Genomic DNA, 15,192 nt, shown 5'->3' on the forward strand with positions numbered 1-15,192 from the left:
AAACAATTCAGAACTTATCATTGTTTGGCATTCAGATACACTCTACCAGGGAATTAAATAAGTTGTTTATGTACAAATATGCTGAATTCCTCATGCTACTTATTTATTTAGGTCAACATAAGATAAACTTTCCTTTTCGAAACAGTATCACTAGTTGACACTTTTTTATAAGAATTAATGAGAAGGAAATAACTCTTTAAATCCTTCTGTGGTAGCTTCAAAGAAATTTTCTTAAAGCACTTGAACTTGTTGCAACGAGAAAGTTTTTATGGCTTTGAGGAATAGACTTTTTGTATAAACATAGCATACAGTTTTAAGAGTTTCCATGACACTTTGCTCTTATTTCTGAGCTTCCTTGGGGTTATTTTATACCTGCTTAGCAGCATTTGTTTCATTTTGCCTGTGTGTTAACTGTTTAAACATTCCTTTACCCCAGAGAGGATGATAAGCCCCATAAGCGCAGGGGTTAGTTGCTCTCTTCCCTACTACTTTGCCCATAGAAATTCTCAGTTAACATTTTCTGAATTGAATGAAAACTGTTGGTCTTTTGTGGCCTGAAGAATATGCCAATTGCATGAACAGTTGGAAAAAACTAATAAGTAAGATATAGTGTCAGCCTTAATAGTATTTTGCCAAGGCTTTATAATAATAATATATATATATAAATGAAAAATCATGCGTTTAGTTGTTTCCTTTTCATTAGTCTTATTGGAATATGTGTAAGTTGTCACTTAGGTTAGGCCTTGATGCAAATCTGTCATTTATTAATTGTAAAAGTTTTAGGGAAAAATTTTTTTACTAACACAGAGGACGTAAAATGTATAAGGTCTTGTGTGCTGTGGACATTCTGATAGCTTCCTTGAGAAGTACATTTTTTCTTGGTTTAGATTTTGGGGAAAAAATAATATGGACTTATTTATAGAAATACATTGTATTTATTTAAAATTTATAATTGATATAATTCTTATCCTTGAGATTTGATTTTAAAAATCAGAAATAAAGGAATGCAGCACTTTGTTATGTGATGTGTAAATTTTAAGATAAGTAATTTTTCAAACATTTAGTATTATATTTAAAGCCTGATAAGCTTGCTTTTAAAAATCTGTTGTAATTCTTTGGATGTTTATTTAATATTTATAGGTAGCTCATGAAAAGCTGATGGAGAATGGCAGCTGTGAATTGCATTTTTTAGCTACTCTAGCTCAAGAGACTGGGGTGTGGAAAAACCCGGTACTGTGCACTATTCTTTCCCAGGAACCATTGGATAAGGATAAAGGTAAATTTTCTAGAGAGAGAGACAGAGAGAGGAAAAAAACAAGAATTTATTTTATTAGACTAGAAAAAATAAGTATTTAAAATTGTTTTTATATAATTCATCTCAAGATATCCCAAAAAGGACTATTTAATTAAATTTTATCTGAGGTGCTTGAGGCCCTTCACCTTTATTTTATTTGGGGGAAGATGTATTTATAGGATTTTACAGTCTTAGCATTACAGAGAAACTAAAATTTTTTCCCAACAACTTTTTAACAGAGGAATTCCGTCTGCAACATCCTGACAGGTGGCAATCTGGCTTATATTTGATAACTAACTTATTTGACAGATGGAGAAGCAGAAATAGGGTAGTTAAATAATTTTCCTCAAAATAGAATAAGAAATTAATGCTCAAACTGTGAAGTCTTCTGTCTCTAAGATTAGTACTCTTTCTCAAACAGCTAATTGCTCAGTCTTATTTTATCCTGCTTTGTTGTTGTTGTATGAACTCGGGCAATAAAGAAAGATCCCAGTTAAAAAACTGGCTGGTTGGAAGTAGATGGCTAAATCATTACTGTGTATAACACTTAATGTTCAGAGTTCAAAAATTGTATATACCACAAAGAAGAGCACAGTTTTGTCTTTGGAACTTTCCTTGAGATTATTTTGGAAAGTGTCCAGCTTTCACCTTAATCTCTCCCAAGGTGTTTAACTAGAGAAGTAAACAAGCTGCTTCCATTGTTTATTGCTGTTTTTCATGTTGATTGGGGTCAAACTCTAGGTATTTTGCTCTGTGATAGAAAATTTAGAAGGCTCTGAGAAGGGAGTGTTGAGACCATTGTTTGAGAACTCTTCTGGTACTTTGGTATTTACCAAAAGGCTTCCCAGCCAATCTCCAAACTCCTCTTTAAGTTGCTTGTTCCTACCAGGCCTCCCCTCTTACTATTTCTGCATGCTTTCCTGATAGTTCTTAGTGTGTGATCTGTTTTCTTAGTTTTCACAAGAAGTTTCTTTTCAGTATACCCTTCCTTTGTGGATATCCACAGACTAGCTACAGTGTTCTCAAGGCCTTAGAGAAATGTAGAGTAGACCCTCATTATTTAAAGTAATAAGAACATTTAAAAGTTAAAAATCTTAGATTTTCTTTGCCTTTGGCATATTAATTTTATTACCATTATATTAATACCACTATGTTTTTATTCCTATAATCAAATTATGCTTTTTAATGTTCTCAGCTTTTAGAGATATTAGATGTAATATATTAATAATGATAATATCAAATTACATTGTATGGTTCCTAACAGTTTGAAATGTGCATTTTATATGCATGGTTTCATTTAACCTTCACAATGGTCCTATGAGAAAGGTAGGCTCGTTACTGTCCCTGTTACACAGATCAGAAAATGGAGGCTCAGAAAAACTAGTTGTCTTTTCTACATCACATTGCCAGTGAGGTGAGCAGAGCCAGGAATTGAAGTCATATCCTCAACCTCTGTCCTTTTTGTAATACATCCTGTTGCACCTAGCCTAATAAAATAAAATTGTATCTAGCTTAAATAAAGAATTAACTCCTGTTTTCTTTTGTCAATTTCTGAAGAGTGTTTTTGCCAAACTCACACATTATGTTAAAGTAGTAAAATGAAACTTACCTGAGCAGAGATTTAAACTTTATTTTGAAAGAAAGTGTGCTTAGTTGCCTTACTTGTTTAAATGTGCCTAGCATTGTTTCTGTTAACAAGCATCTCTGCCCATCTCTGTACTGCTTTATTTCTTGGTTTTCACCTGACGTAGCCACTTGGAATAATTTGGACTATTGCAGCTAAGAGGAGTTTCTACAATAGAAAATGACCTTAATACAACTCATGAAGCAACCAGAGAGATGTTATATGATTAAGGGATTGCAGCCATAATCTTTACTTGGTTTTCTGTTATTTAGAATGCTTCTTTGAGGGGAGTTACTTTATGATAATCACACAAACTGCAAGTGTATATTCATTTCCTTCTTTGAAAAAGTTGAAGGAAGTAACATTTACACATACATAACTAATTTATTTACATTTTCAAATTTGATGATGGCTCAAAGGATGGGGAACTTTTAGCTTTTTATGTTACATATCCAGCCCCTTGGTTTAACTTAATCTAACCTACACCAAGTTTGAAGAGGAGAGCTAGAATTTAGAGAATAATGAATACAGATTCAGTAGGCTGTGCTCATTAGTGTTTATAGTGAAGCCTTTAGGTTTGATGTAGTATTTCAACAGTAGATAATCCACTTAATCCTGAGTTGTTTTTTTTTTTAATTGACTGATTTTGGACCTACTAACACCCAGCTAATCCAAGAAATGCTCTTTGATTTGGGGGAATTCAGGTGGACAGGACTCAAAGTTAAAAATGCTGGTTTCACTTTAAGGTGTTAACATCCTAGAATAAGCAACTAACCAAAGCAACATATTTCAAGTGGATGGCTTTTGACTATCACAGGAAACTTTAGGCTTACATATTATTATTGCCTTTCTTTACTCATAATCTCGGGATTGGAAAGGCACTGAATGCTCATTTTTTTCACCCAGTTTTAGCTCCGTTTTCAAACACCACTGATAAATAAATCAGCCTTTGCTTAAACACTTCTAGAGAATGGTAACTGTGTTGTTCAGTCCGTTCTTAGCCTTCTGTTAGAAAATCTTCAATGTGAAAATTGTGAAAACTACATTCTTAGCGTTTCCTGCTTTTGGATCTAGTGCTACTCCTGAAGCCATCCCAAAGTATAAATCCCTCTTTCATGCCAAAGCACTTTCTTAAAGATTGCCATCATTTCGATACCTAGTCATCTTTTCTTCTATAGACTAAAAGCCTTCTTGGTGTGGCTTTAAATCTACAATCATTTTTAAATGATTAAATTTAAAATATAAAATAAAAATAAAATTAAATCTGCAATGATTTTAAATCTACAATCATGATTCCTAATTTTTTAGTGCATTTTGTTGTTGTACTCCTTAATGTGTAATTCTCAAAACTTAATATGTACCCTAAATATGACCTGGCCAGCTTTGAGGTCACTTGGTACTCTCTCCCCTTCGTCCTAACAATTGATACTTAAGTTAGTGTGACTTTAGATGACATTACCTTTTTGGGTAGCCATATCTTTCTCATAGCTCAGTGAGGTTACTAAAACCACAAGAAAATATTTTAAAAATAAATGCTACTATTGAACTGTTCACATTTTTGTGCTTTGCTTTTTGGCACGTAAGGTATCACTTTTTTTCTCTCTTTAATTTCACGCTTTAATAAGATCCATTCTGTCTCTATAACTTGTCAAAATCCTTTTAAATCGTGATTTTGTTATTCAAGGTTTTTGTCCTTCCCAGTTTCCTCTAATTAGCATATACTCTGTTGGCATCCAGGTCCTTGATAATAATAAAAAGGTCATGTCCAGAACCCTAGCCCCTGGGATACTTACAGAAATCTTCCTGCTTGCCTTCAGTCCTTTAATCAGTACCCTTTGATTATGATTGTTTCATCAGACACACGTATTTTTCTTTATGTCTGGTTCGTGATTCTCCCTTTTGTCAGTTGGATTTGATGAAAGACTGTAACAGGTATTTGGCTAGAGTTCTGTTAAATTAGGTTGTTTAATATTGAGGTTAGTCTAACCTAATTTATTATTTTTTAAATGAACTTTTTGTATTAGAATGGTTTTGGATTTAAAGAAAAATTTTGAAGAGTCCCCACAACCAATTTCCCTGCTATTAATGTTTTACGTTAGTATGGTGCATTGTCACAATTAATAAATCAGTACTGATACTTTGTTATTAAATAAGTCCATACTTCATTCAGTTTTCCTCAGTTTTTACCTAATGTCCCTTTTCTGTTCCAGAATCCTATTCAGGATTCCACGTTACATTTAGTCATCATGTCTCACTAAACTCTCCTTGGCTGTGACAGTTTTTCAGACTTTCTTTGTTTCTGATGACCTTGACAGTTTTGAGGCATACTGGTTAGGTATTTTGTAAAATGTCCCTCAACTGGGATCTGTCTGATGTTGCTCTCATAATTAGAACTGGCCTTGTGGATTTGGGGAAAGATCACAGAGGTAAAGTTCCATTGTCACTATATTACATCAAGGATACATACTGTCCACATTACTTTGACTGTTGATGTTAACCTTGATCACCTGGCTGAGGTAGTGTGTTTGTCAGGTTCTCTGCTGCAAAGTAACTCTTTTACCCCCTTTCATGCTGTATTCTTTGAGTGAAGTTGCTGTATGCAACCCATGCTTCAAAGGTGGAGAATTAAGCTCCACCTCCTTGAGGGGGCAGGATCTACATAGATTATTTGGAATTCTACACAGGAGATTTGTCTTTTTCCCCCTCTATTTATTGAGTCATTTATATCAGTGTGGACTCACTAGATACTTATTTTATACTTTGGTCATAGTCCAGTATGACTTAATTTATTTTGTTGCTCAACTGGTTCCAGCTTTCGCCACTGGGAACTCTTGAATTAACTTCTGTGCCCCTTTGACATAGCCCCATCACTGTGGGTAATGTGGGTTTTGTTTGCATACTTCCTTGTTTTCTGGCACTACAGATGCTCTAGGCTTATCTTGTATATTTCCTGCCCAGTCCTAAAATCAGCTATTTCTCCAAGGACCCCTGGTTCCTTTTATTGAGAAGTATTAGAAATCAAGACCTGGTTACTGGGTGTACTCATTGATACTGGGGTGTCATTGCTTCTAGAATCTCTCAATGCACAGGCAAGAAAATATATGTAATCTGTGTATATGTACATATACCTATAAATATGTCTAAATGTAACCAGCTGTATCTATAGTAAACCTAAATATGAGAGTTCATACTGATGTCTCTAACTCTAATCCATACCACATGGATCATTCTAGCATCATCCTCCTGCTTATCTATAACCTTCACTTCAACAGAATGTCGTATAATTGGAATTATACAGTGTGTAGTCTTTTCAGATTGGCTTCTCCTACCATTGGCCTCCCATGTGCTTAATTAATCAGTCCTAGAATACATGTGTAATGGTTTCAGAATTCATAACCTGTACCCCTGTGGAAAACAACTTTACCAATTAGAGTACGGTGCTCCTGCAGTTCCTCTTGCCATTATTCTTACAGACAGCACTTATTCAAAGTTAGTCAGGTGAGCACCTTTTCTCACCTCTTTTAGTGACATTCTTTCATAGCATTTGTAATACAGTTAGATTCTTTGCCATATTTTGCAAAACCATTCTGGGCTCCCCCCAGCCCCCTAAATACATTTTAAAATTTTCATACCTTAAGATTCCCTCTTTGTTCTGGTAAAGTTCTATGGGTTGTGACAAACATATAGTGTCATGTGTCCACCATTACAGTATCATACAGAGTAGTTTCACTGCCTAAAAAGTTCATCTGTGCTTCACCTACTCAAACCTCTCCTGAAACGCCTGACAGCTCCTGACCTTTGACTTTTCGAGATTGTCATAATTATAGCCTTTCAGTCTAGAGTCTTGCACTTAGCAATATGTGTTTAACATTCATCTGTGTCTTTGGCTTAATAGTTCATTCCTTTTTATTGCTGAATAATATTCCATTGTATGAATGTACCACAATTTGTTTATTCATTCGCCTAGTAACAGACATCTTGTTTGCTACCAATTTTTTGGTGTTTGTGAATAAAATTGGGCATGCAAGTTTTTGTGTGGACAAAAGTTACACATCAGTTGGTGAATACTTGGGAGTATGGTTGCTAGGTCATATGGAAAGACTATGTTTTGTAAGAAACTGCCAAACTGTTTTGTAAAGTGGCTGTATCATTGTGCATTCTCATCAGCAATGAATTCTCTCACCAGCAATTGGTATTGTCTATTTTTGGAATTTTAGCCATTCTAATAGGTGTGGAGTGATATCACATGTGTGCAGTGATATAATGACAAATTATATTGAACATCTTTTCATGTGCATATTTGCCATCTATATATCTTTGGTGAGGCCTCTGTTTAGATTTTTTGTCTATTTTTAATTGGGTTGTTTGTTTTCTTGTTGAGTGTTAACAGTTCTTTCTATATTTTGGATACAAGTAGTTTATCAGATAAGAGTTTTGTAAAACTGTCCTTTCACTCTGTGTGGCTTGTCCTTTTTCTTAACAATGTCTTTAACAGAGCAGAAGTTTTAAATTTAATGAAGTTCAACTTACCAGTTTTTTCTTTCATGGATCATGGCTTTGGCATTTTATCTAAAAACATCAACAAAGTCATACAGATTTTTCCTATTTTCCGCTAAAAGTTTTATATTAGGTTGGTGCCAAAAGTAATTGCAGTTTAAATGATTAAAATAATTGCAAAGCCACAATTACTTTTGCACCAATGTAATAGTTTTGCATTTTACATTTGGGTCTGTGATATATTTGTGATAACTTGTGAAAAGTATAACCTAATTATATTTAGTGAATCTGTCTTGGCTCTTAACAGTCACACTTCTTTTTCTGAACAATCACAAGCCATGTTTTTAATATAGTTAATTTTGAGACTCTTACTCAGGATTATATCTATTCCTCTAGTTTACAGTTTTGCAAAATGTATCTTTAGCACCATTTTAAAATGACATTTTCCCATCTATTCCCATTTGCTCCATTGTTGTTCTGCCCTTTTAATCTAAAGCTTATTATCAGAACCCACCCTAAGAATAGAGGAATTCTTCTTTACCCTGTCATCGTAAATAATACATAATCAAACCCAAGCAGCAGGCCTTTTTCAAGAAGTTACTGACCACTACCAGTGTGATTGTTCTCAACAATTTTGTTGAGCTAGGGGTCATCTTGGTTCTTAGCTTTAATAACATTTTGCACAGGTTAGTATCAGGTTTTCTCTGATACTCATGGTGTATCCTTGGTCCTGAGCCTGCTTTCCCTTTCTTCGTATATATCATCATCGGAAAATCTAAACTGAGAGAGCCCTCTATTACAGTCCCACTCAATTCCTTTGGCCCTTTCCCTTCCAATTCTTATACTGGGATAATTTGCAATTGCACAAATTGTGTTTTTATCAGTTTGCCAGTCTTTTCTTGAATCTTAAAGCCCTGCAGGTTTTTTCTTTTTGTTGTCTTGTTGTTGTTGTTGTTGTTGTGTGTTTAGAACCCCTTGGTTTTCAAAGGAAATTTCTAAAACTAAAGCTTTCCATAGTGCTTATAAATGCTTCAGAGTTTTATGAGAAAATAAGTGTTTAGTTCAGTAATAAACTTTGCATTTTAAAGTGAACGTGGAAAAATTGCCACCTGGTTTACCAGATATTAGCATACATAGGATGTAGTATCTTAAAGAGAAAGGAGATGGGAGAAGAGAGCAAGTGATAACTAATACTTTCCAGGTAAATGGGGCAAGGCCCAGTCTTAGAGTTGTATGCACAGCTGCATTTCCTTTCAGATAGTAAATCTCCAGTTCTTTCACTGTTGGATACTTTTTGGTGTATTTTGTGTGTGTGTGTTTATCTTTGTCTATGTAGAGAATGTCCAACAGGGTGACTTTGAGACGTAGACTTAAGTCAATTGACAGTTGTTTTAGTTAGGACATTTCTTACCCGAAGTCACTAAAAGAGCACCTTTTAGACTACATATTAAATGCTCTTAGAAATAGTTTTCCCAACTTCTCTTTGTCTCTTTTGTTTGTTTTGCGCTCTCTCTCTCTCTCTCTCTCTCTCTTTCTCTTTCTTTTGCCCTTAAGTGACTTTGTTTTGTTATAGAAAATAAGTAAACGGAGCATTTTAGATTTTATTTTTTTAAAAATCACTACTAAATTAGGTTGTCTTTTATTTGTGTATAACCTTTATCCTTAAGGATCAGTGACCCTATATAGAATTAAGCTGATAGAACTTAACTGCAGTAAGCTTATAAAAGTGTTCACTGTTCCATTTCAGGCTGATGACATATTTTTGTATTTATTTAATATTTTGTTAACATTAATTATACTGTGTTATATAATTAAATATAAATATAGTGATCCCAAAATTTTGATTTTTATTGAAAGTGGTTTTAAGTACACACTCATTGGCTTCTTGAAACAATCTAAAAATGTACATTATTTCTGTCTTAATGAATATATTTTATAATAATGTTATTTGGATAAAATATCAGAATTTAATTACTAATAAATCTTATTTCACACAAAAATTTTAGTGTCTCATACTAACTAGGTTGAACTATGATACGTGATACGGAATTTTTTTAATTTAAAAAATGTTTTGTATCAATCATGTCAAAAAATCATTTCTGATCATAAAGTTTGCCATAATCAGTTATAACCATAAAGTTTAAGGCTTAATAAAAAAGCAAGCAGCATGATTTAAGAAATCCTGAAATCTTTAAGTAAAATTCTATTTCTTGTGAACATAATATGTTTCCTCAGGAAAAAGTGAGAGATGGAGTGAAGATTAAGATTATCCCTACTTGCTAATTTCGACCCTGAAAATACACTTACCTAGAACATTTATCTCAATCCTGGCTGTGCTTAAATTACTTGGAAAATTTTTACACATTAGAGCTGTAGTTCTACCTCAGACCAATTACATTAGTCTCTAGGATGTGAACCTCTGGTATTAGTACTTTTTAGAAGTTTGAGATAATTATACAGCTGGGGTTAAGAACCAATAATCTAGAGCGTGAAGTGTTGTGTTTTTATTAAATTTCTGAATTTGGATTTTTTTTGACGAATGATGCCGAATTGATTTTTTAAATGCTTTCTTTTACTGTGGTAAAAAGCACATTTATGTACCATTTAATCATTTTTAAGTGTACAATTCATTAGTGGAAAGTATGTTCAGACTGGTGCAAAGTAGATCTGCAGAACTTTTTTCTCTTGCAAAAGTAAAACTCTGTAACAAAACAACTCCATTTTTTCCCCTCTCCACTTCCAGTCCCTGGTTAACCAATACTCTACTTTTTGTTTTTATGTCTTTGACTACTTTAGATACCTCATATAAGTGGTTTGCCTTTGTGTGACTGGCCTGTTTCACTTACCATAATGTCCTCAAGGATCCATCCATGTTGTAGCATGTGACGGGATTTCATTCCTTTTTAAGGGTGAATCATATTTCATTGTATGTGTAGACCACATTTTGTTTCTTCACCCATCTGTTGATGGACATTTGGATTGCTTCCACCTCTTGGCTATTGTGAGTAGTGCTGCTATGAACATGGGTGTACAAATGTCTCTTTAAGACCCCCCCCCTTTCAATTCTTTTGCTTACATACCTAGAAGTGGGATAGCTGGATCATTTGGTAGTTCTATTTTTAATTTTTTGAGGACTTCCAGACTTCCATGGAGGTTGTACCATTTCATAGTCCCATCAAACACAAAGGTTCCAGTTTCTCCACATCTTCACAAACACTTAATTTGTTTTCTTGATAGTAGCCATTCTAACGGGTGTAAGGTGATACCATGGTTTTGATTTGCATTTCTCTGATGATTAATGATGTTGAATATCTTTTTATGTATTTATTGGTCATTTGTATATCATTGTTGGAGAAATGTCTGTTCAAGTCCTTTGCTCACTTTTTAATAAGATTATTTGATTTCTTTTGTTGTTGTAGGAGTTCCTTATATATAAGGGATATTAACCCCTTATAAGATACATGATTTCCAATTTTTTTCCCCCATTCTGTACATTGCCTTTTCACTCTGTTGATTGTGTCCTTTGATGCACAAAAGTTAAGTTTGATGTTGTCTCATTTGTCTATTTTTGTTTTTGATTCCTGTACCTTGGTGTCATACCCAATAAATTATTGCCAAGTCCAGTGTCTTGAAGCTTTTCCCATTTTTTCTTCTAGGAGTTTAATACTTTTTAGGTCTTATATTTAGGTCTTTAACCCATTTTGAATTAATTTTTCATATGGTGTAAGATAAGAGTATAACTTTATTCTTTTGCATGTGGATATCCAGTTTCCCCAGCACCATTTTTTGAAAAGACTGTCCTTTGCCCATTGAGTGGTCTTGGCATCCTTGTTGAAGATTATTTGACCACATATGTGACGGTGTGTTTCTGGGCTCTCTATCTTATTCCATTGCCTATATGTCTGTCTTTATGCCAGTATCACACTATTTTAAGTACTGTAGCTTTAAGTTTGAGACCTCCAACTGTGTTCTTTTTCAAAATTGTTTTGGCTATTTGAGGTCCTTTGGGATACCATATAAATTTTAGGATAAATTTTTCTGTCTCTGCAAAAAAATTCCATTGTGATTTTGTAGAGATTATATTGAATCTGTAGATTGCTTTGAATAGTTGTACATCTTAGCAATATTAAGTCTCCTAATCCATGAACATGGGGATCTTTCCATGTACTGTAGTGTCTTCTTTAATTTCTTTTAGCAATGTATTGTAGGTTCCAATGTACAAATCTTTCAACTTCTTGCTTAGGTTTATTCCTAAGTATTTTTTCTTTTCGTTGCTATTGTAAATGAAAATTTTCCCTTAATTTTCTTTTCATACTGTTCATTGTTAGTATATTTTAAAAAGCAACTTATTTTTGTGTTTTGCTTTTTGTACTCTGCAACTTTGCTAAATTTGTTTAATAGATTTTGAGTGGAATCTTTAGGGTTTTCTACATATAAAATCTTTTCTGCAATCAGATGATTTTAGTTCTTCCTTTCCAATTTGGGTGTCTTATTTCTTCTTCTTGCCCAAATGCTGTGAATTTTTATGAGAAAATACAAATTGTATTTTTAAAACAGGAATTGGTGGTGCAGATTCATGTAGACTAAGGAGAATTTAGGAATTTGCCCTTCGAAGGTAAAGGGAAACCATGGAGGGTTTTAAACTAGGGGAAGACAATCAAGTCTTTCCTTTAAAAACAAAACAAAACACCCTGGGTCTTAGTGGAGATATGATGGGGAGAGTAAGAGGATGCAGAATACTGGTCAAGTGCTACACAGTGGTCTGATAGATTAGTGATTCGGGCTGGGAGGAGGGGGCCAATGGTAGGAGTAGAGATGGAGAAAAGTGAATGGAATTGGGTATTTAGAAGTTTGAAGTGAGAGAATTCGATGATGGATTGGTGAGAAGGAGGCAGGAGAAAGCATTTAAAGCCAACTCTTAGGTTTCTGGCTTGAGCACAACTATATGGATTGACATAATACCCAGTGTGATACAGAGATTTTTGTATGCAGAGTTTGAGATGCTTGTGAAACAGCTAGTCAGAGATGCCTGCAAAGGAAATTGTGTGTGAATCTGGGCAAGGAAATATACACCCAGTAAATAAATTGACTCCATTTTAGGGTTAATCCAGGACTTAATCTAAGTTTTGATGCATAGTACATATTCAGTTAATATTCATGAATGATTTATCAAAAATTCAACTCGTATATTGTAATATATTTAATTGTCTTTAATGTAGGAACTAATATTTTCTTTTTTAATATTATGTAAGTGGCAATTTATGGGAAGAAGGCCATTATTACTTTTTTAATTGAACTGGCTGAATATATTTGCTTATTGCCATTTTATGTCATCCCGTTCGTTCTCTTCATAGGCTCGAATGTAGTAAAACCTGCTTTTCTGTTCAAGTCCATAAATATAGAGAAAATAGATTAAAAGGCTACACACAAGTAAAATTCAAGATATTTCTTTTATGGGGTGGGAGTGCAAAAAGCAGGGTAGAGGGTAACATTTTATACAAATAGTTGCTGAAGGATAAAGATCATAGAACTTTTTTTGTAAGTCTAGCAAGCTCTAAAGAGGTAGTCTTTGATGTGATGGTAAAACTGTAAGGAAAAACATGTTCTGGATTGGAGAGAAATAGAGGATACAGAAGAATGGGAAAAAGGAAAATAGTGTAAGAGAAGTAGACAAGGGATGGGGAGAGAGGGAGGGAAGTGAGCTTTCACGAGTTCTGATTGAGTTTTAGAATGTAATCTACCTTTGATACATTTGAATCATGAGCTTCAGAATACAGAGTTTTTTTTCCTTTAAAAACTAATACTATTTCACAGCTCTTTACTGCTGTAAAGTGTCATTCTAATTAGTAGACACAGTGGTTAAATGAGGTTTTTTTCCCCCTCATCTCACCACTGTGTAAAGCTGGAAATCAGAAGACTCCATTATTGTGGTCCTGGTTCTGTCATTAACTGGCTTTATGAACCTGGGAAGTTACTTGCCTTCTGTGAGCCTCAGTTTACTCATCTGCCAAGTGATGGAGCTGAACAAAATGATCTATAAACCCTTCTGCTTTAATATTCTGTATTTCTTTGAAATCAGTCTTGCCCTAAGTATGGCAATAGTTTCCCATGTTTAAAAAAACACACACACACAACTATGCTTTTGAAATTTACAATATTAATATATTCTCCTATATATTGAGTTAGCACAGAAATATTTTGCACTATTTGTCATTCCAACTTATATGCTGCTATTTGAGATTTTAGGAACTATTTGAGATTCTCCTATTAAGATTGTCATCAGTTTTGTTAAATACTTGCCACCTTTAAATAATTTCTTTGTATGCTCTTCAGAGTTTGTTGCTAATGAGTTTTTGTAGGAGTATTTGAAATCCCAGACTTTGTATCACTAGAATTTCCTTTTGAGAGAATTATTGTATTAGGAAACTAAAGCTGTTTTTTTCAATTCTATGACTTAATTATAGCCAGAATAACTTTATTGTAACTTTATTTTTCTTAAAGTTTTTATTTAAAATTTTTACACATTGTGCTTTGACAGTGAACTGACTGTGAAAAGATATTTGCAATATAATTGACCTAATAGGATCATGTGATATTAAAGAGAGAAAAGTAATACCCTGTATATGTAAGACACAGTCCGAGGCACCAGATAGTTAAGTATTTATAAGGCTTATTTGTGTGCAGTCTTTATATTTTTTGGTTTAGTTTAATGTAAAGAATAGAGAGTAGCAGGTACAAAGGTGTAGATTTCAAGAAAAAGATGAAATTTGGGGTGGGGATCCTATGTTCTGTTGCTTACATGCTCATGGTTTTAATACTGAGGAGCCATGATCATACCATCTTACAGATGCTAGAGGGCAACAAAGGATGTTTAAAGAAGGGAAGAACATCTCTCCTTCGTCTTGTGGTGTGCAAGTTACATACTAGACATACCTTGCAGTCCTTTCACAAGTAGTGAAATTGTGTGTTTTATTTAGAGGGCATTTCAAATTTTATTACTAAAAGCCTTTCAAAGGTTCCAAGCTAGCCTTCACCAAGTAAATTTTTCGATATGATTTTCATCCTGGTAAAGAAAACTTAGGGAAAAGCTGTAACAAAATTAAATTCTTTTTTGTAGTTGATCACACAAACACTAGGAAATTAAAAGATTTGAACAGAATAAAAATTTATTATGCATAAATGGGACTTAAGCAAATGTTGAGATTTATTCATTGATGGTTTTAAAATAACAACGCAAACCCACAGAAGTTTCAGCAGATTTCTCCCCCCTTTATTTATTTTTCTGCATATTTTAATTTGTTCTAAAACACCTCTTAAAGCAAGATAGGCTTCACCTTTGTAAAATGAAAAATACATCATCAGTATTGGAACACAACATTAGTTGAACCTCTTCTTTTAGAGTATCCAAATACTCTTTTGTGATTGTCTGTATAAGATGTAATGCCCTAACTGCACATTTCAAGAGATGCTAACTCCTGGTATTCAAGAATAAATGTTGTGGGGGGCGGGGGAGGAATTAGTATAATGTTAGTAACATTGACTTGTTAGAATTTAATGCGGAATTATTTTTGCCATCAAGAAGTTAATTCATCTCATTCTAAATGGTACTCTCGGGCAAAAATATTTAATGCAACTTTAAAAAGTTAGCTATATAATCTCCTTTTGCTTATAAGGTCAAGTATTTTATGATAGCCTAACGCTAATAGATATTGCAAAAGAAAGAAAAAAAGGTTTTAGTTCCTGTGCTTTTAAAAAAAATACTCCTTATCAGTATTTT

At 33.7% G+C, this 15,192-nt stretch overlaps 1 protein-coding gene across 1 annotated transcript in view; it reads left to right on the forward strand.

Annotated features, from left to right (window-relative positions):
* Positions 1 to 15,192, forward strand: part of ZNF292 (zinc finger protein 292) — a 70,791-nt gene that overhangs the window by 35,344 nt on the left and 20,255 nt on the right. The window contains 1 exon segment of the mRNA XM_033100797.1: positions 1,141 to 1,276. Within this exon segment, the coding sequence (XP_032956688.1) occupies positions 1,141 to 1,276 (136 nt within the window).

This window comes from Rhinolophus ferrumequinum, chromosome 3 (assembly GCF_004115265.2).
Source record: "Rhinolophus ferrumequinum isolate MPI-CBG mRhiFer1 chromosome 3, mRhiFer1_v1.p, whole genome shotgun sequence".
Classification (NCBI taxonomy): Eukaryota; Metazoa; Chordata; class Mammalia; order Chiroptera; family Rhinolophidae; genus Rhinolophus; species Rhinolophus ferrumequinum.